At 60.9% G+C, this 3,255-nt stretch overlaps 1 protein-coding gene across 1 annotated transcript; it reads right to left on the reverse strand.

Annotated features, from left to right (window-relative positions):
- Nucleotides 1-1,687: 1,687 nt before the first annotated feature.
- On the reverse strand, nucleotides 1,688-2,494 carry OLIG3 (oligodendrocyte transcription factor 3). Its single transcript, XM_066611230.1, has one exon. It carries the CDS (start codon nucleotides 2,492-2,494, stop codon nucleotides 1,688-1,690), a length of 807 nt encoding a protein of 268 aa, XP_066467327.1.
- Between the last annotated feature and the right edge of the window lie 761 nt (nucleotides 2,495-3,255).

Consider the following 3,255-nt stretch of genomic DNA (forward strand, 5'->3'; position numbering starts at 1 on the left):
AATCTCATCCAGAAACACTGGTCCATCATAATAAATATATCGATCGTTCTCGAGAATATATAAAAAATAAAGACACATCATCATTCATTGTCTGTGAGGCCCTAACAAAATAGCTTCAAGCAAGCGCCCCGGAGGAGGGAGGGAGAGAAACTGAGAGGAAGATCCACCCGAGAAAAGTTCCCGGGAGGGAGTCAGAGAAGGACCCAGCCTGCAGAGAGAGAGAGAGAGAGAGAGAGGGAGAGAGAGAGAGAGAGAGAGAGAGAGAGAGAGGGCGCAGCAGCCAACCCAGCTGCAATCCTAAACACACGTGCCTGGGAATAAACCCACCTTAGTACAATAGGGCTTACTTCTGAGCAGACAGGCTGTGCTGGAACTCGGGGAAATTTGGGGCGAGCTGCCCTACAACCCAGTGATGGGTCACCCTGAGCTCCCCGCCCCATTCCAGGCCACGGTGAGACCCACGCGGTAGAACGGGACTCGCCTGGCAGAGGGTAGGAAGGGTGCGCGGGAACTACGAGGGGTCGCGACTCCGAGCCCAAGCCCACGCCTGTCTACTCGGAAGTAAGCCCCATTCTAGTCAATGAAGCTGACTCCCAGGGAAATGTGGAGAGGATTGCAGCCTTCGTTCGTTCCTAAATCCTTGTTACAAGGAAAACCCGCCCCGTGGCCGCCACGCGGGACACCCGCAGCCCCACGCGCGCATTCTCCCGAGAACGAACGTCTCGTCTGAAAACTACAAGAAGTTCGAGTTCCTGGGGGGTCCCAGCAGAACTGGGTTCAAATGGAATTCTAGTCAATCCGATTCGTGCCTCGCACTCGTCTGCACCTCTTTCCACGGGTGCGTGTCCAGCATAAAACGGCTTAAAGCCCAAGGATCTCGGACCCACGGGCAGTTCGTCGCCTCATCTCTCCAGTCCAGAAAGGCAGTCACTTGGAAGTAAGTCCCACTGAGCACACCCCAGTTCAGGGGTCCCATTTATTTCAGAGGGCTCTCCCGTTGAAATCAATGGGCGAATCGGCGAATCCTTTGCATTACTCGAGGCTAAGCCGGCTGATCTCAATGGGACTCCTTCCTCCCTCCCATGAATTGGCTGCAACCCCAGGTCTCATGAGTCAATGGAACTAAATGGACCTTTGGAAACGCACCTAGGATCGTGCCTTAAAAGTATTTGTCCCTTTGCTGGATCGTGCCCATTGATTTCAAGTCCGGTAGCTTACTTCCAAATAAGTGCTGGCAATAGATCCTAAACCCCGAAATCAGACCCCAGGAGAGATCCCTTGTCCAGCTGTGAACGGGTACAAAGAAGATCCCATCCCTTTGAAGGGAGATATTTACATTGACGCTTCTCCCCTGTTCCTCCCCCTCCCCATGAACCCACAGGGGTTTCAAAGTCACTGAAGAAATAAAGCAACCCCCCCCCCCAGAATTCAACTAAAAACGGTACCTTTGCCAGATCCTTTCCTGCTACACTAGATCCCCTCGTTACAACGAATGCACAAGATGAGATGGCGAGGGAGGGGAAGGGGGAGGGCGAGAGGGAAGGGGAGACCCCGGCGTGGAGAGGAGAGAAGCATGCATGCCAGCCCGCGGGGCTGCTTCGAGTTGCTCGGGCTCTTCCTGCTCGCCCCCCAGGGCCAGGGTCCGTCCGTGCCCGAAGTAGCCCAGTCCGTGCCGGCGCGGCGGCGCTCACTTGAGCAGGTCCTTGGTCTCTGTGGAGAGGCGGGCCAGGCTGGCCGAGGTGCTGAGGGCGGACAGGTGGGGCGGCGGGGGCACCTGGCAGATGCTGCAGGGGCAGGGCAGGCCTGCCCAGTGCTGGAAGCCGCCGCCCAGCTGCAGGGCCGGGGGCGCCGCGGGGGCCTTGAGCAGCGAGTGCGTGGGCCGGATGGCGCCCAGGCCGGGCAGGGAGGCCGCGCTGCTGGCGGAGGGCAGGGGGCCGCCGCCCAGGATCGGGTGGACCTGGTGGAGGGCGCCGGGGGCGTGGGCGGGGTGCCCGGCCGCCGAGTGGGCCACGGCGCCCCCGCAGTGGAAGGCGGAGTGGTGCCCGCCGTAGATCTCGCCCACCAGCCGCTTCATCTCCTCCAGGGAGCTGGTGAGCATGAGGATGTAGTTGCGCGCCAGCAGCAGCGTGGCGATCTTGGAGAGCTTGCGCACCGACGGCCCGTGCGCGTAGGGCATCACCTCCCGCAGCCCGTCCATGGCCAGGTTGAGGTCGTGCATCCTCTTGCGCTCGCGCCCGTTGATCTTCAGCCGCAGCTGCTGCAGGTCCTGCTCCGACAGCTGCTTCTTGATCTTGTACTTGCCGCCCTCGCCGGGGGCGCCCTTGGAGCCCGCCCTGGGGAGACCCTCGCCCGAGCCCTTGGCGCCCACCTCGCTCTGCGTGGACGATACCGAGTGGTGGTGGTGGTGGTGGTGATGGTGGTGGTCCCGCAGGTACAGCTCGTCCATGTCTGGCGAGGAGGCTCTGCTGGACACCGAGCTGGAGTCAGAATTCATGGTCCTGGTGGGCGGGGGGCAGGCAGCCGAGGGTCCCCCCTCTCAGGAAGGCAGGGCAGCCACCAAGCCGGGAGCCACCTCCAGCGCTTCTGCCCAGGAGAAGGCGGCAGCCCACGCCGGAGAGAAAGAGCTCCCCGCCTCCCTGGCCGGGGAGCTGATTGGTGTGCTGCGTGCGCGCTCGATCTAAGCCGCCCTCGCAAGAAGAGGGGCTTTTATAGGGGCTGCCGGCGAGCGCGGAGACAAAAGGAGCCCTCCTGGCTCCGAGGGGGCTTGTGAGCAGGACGCCCTGCGCTGGGGCGGCCCCATTCAGATGCGCGCTGCAGCCACCCTGGGACACCTCCGCCGCGGGCCCTCCGGGCTCCAGGAGGCACGGCTCTCCCCTCCCATCCTGGCCGCTGTTTGACGGAGCCCCGGAGACAGGCTGGGGGAGAGAAGGGGGGAACCCCCCCCCGCTATATGTAAAGTCATCCCGTGAATTTAAGGGAGGAGAAAGAATACGAGGCTATAGCTGAGAGCCAGGAACAATGAGCTGAACTTCCCAGGACCCGGGGAGCAGAGTTTGGAGTCCCTCGTAGGAAAAGTCATTGCGGATCCAACCTGAAGGCTACAGACCTAGAGTCCAGTCCTACGCAGGTCTGCTCAGAAATAAGTCCCATTAGGGTCAATTACTCGCAGGAAAGTGTGGGTAGGGTTGCAGCCCAACGGCCCAATCCTATGCACGTCTACTCAGAAGTAAGTCCCATGAGTCAATGGGACTTACT

This window comes from Tiliqua scincoides, chromosome 1, assembly GCF_035046505.1.
Source record: "Tiliqua scincoides isolate rTilSci1 chromosome 1, rTilSci1.hap2, whole genome shotgun sequence".
NCBI classification, from domain to species: domain Eukaryota; kingdom Metazoa; phylum Chordata; class Lepidosauria; order Squamata; family Scincidae; genus Tiliqua; species Tiliqua scincoides.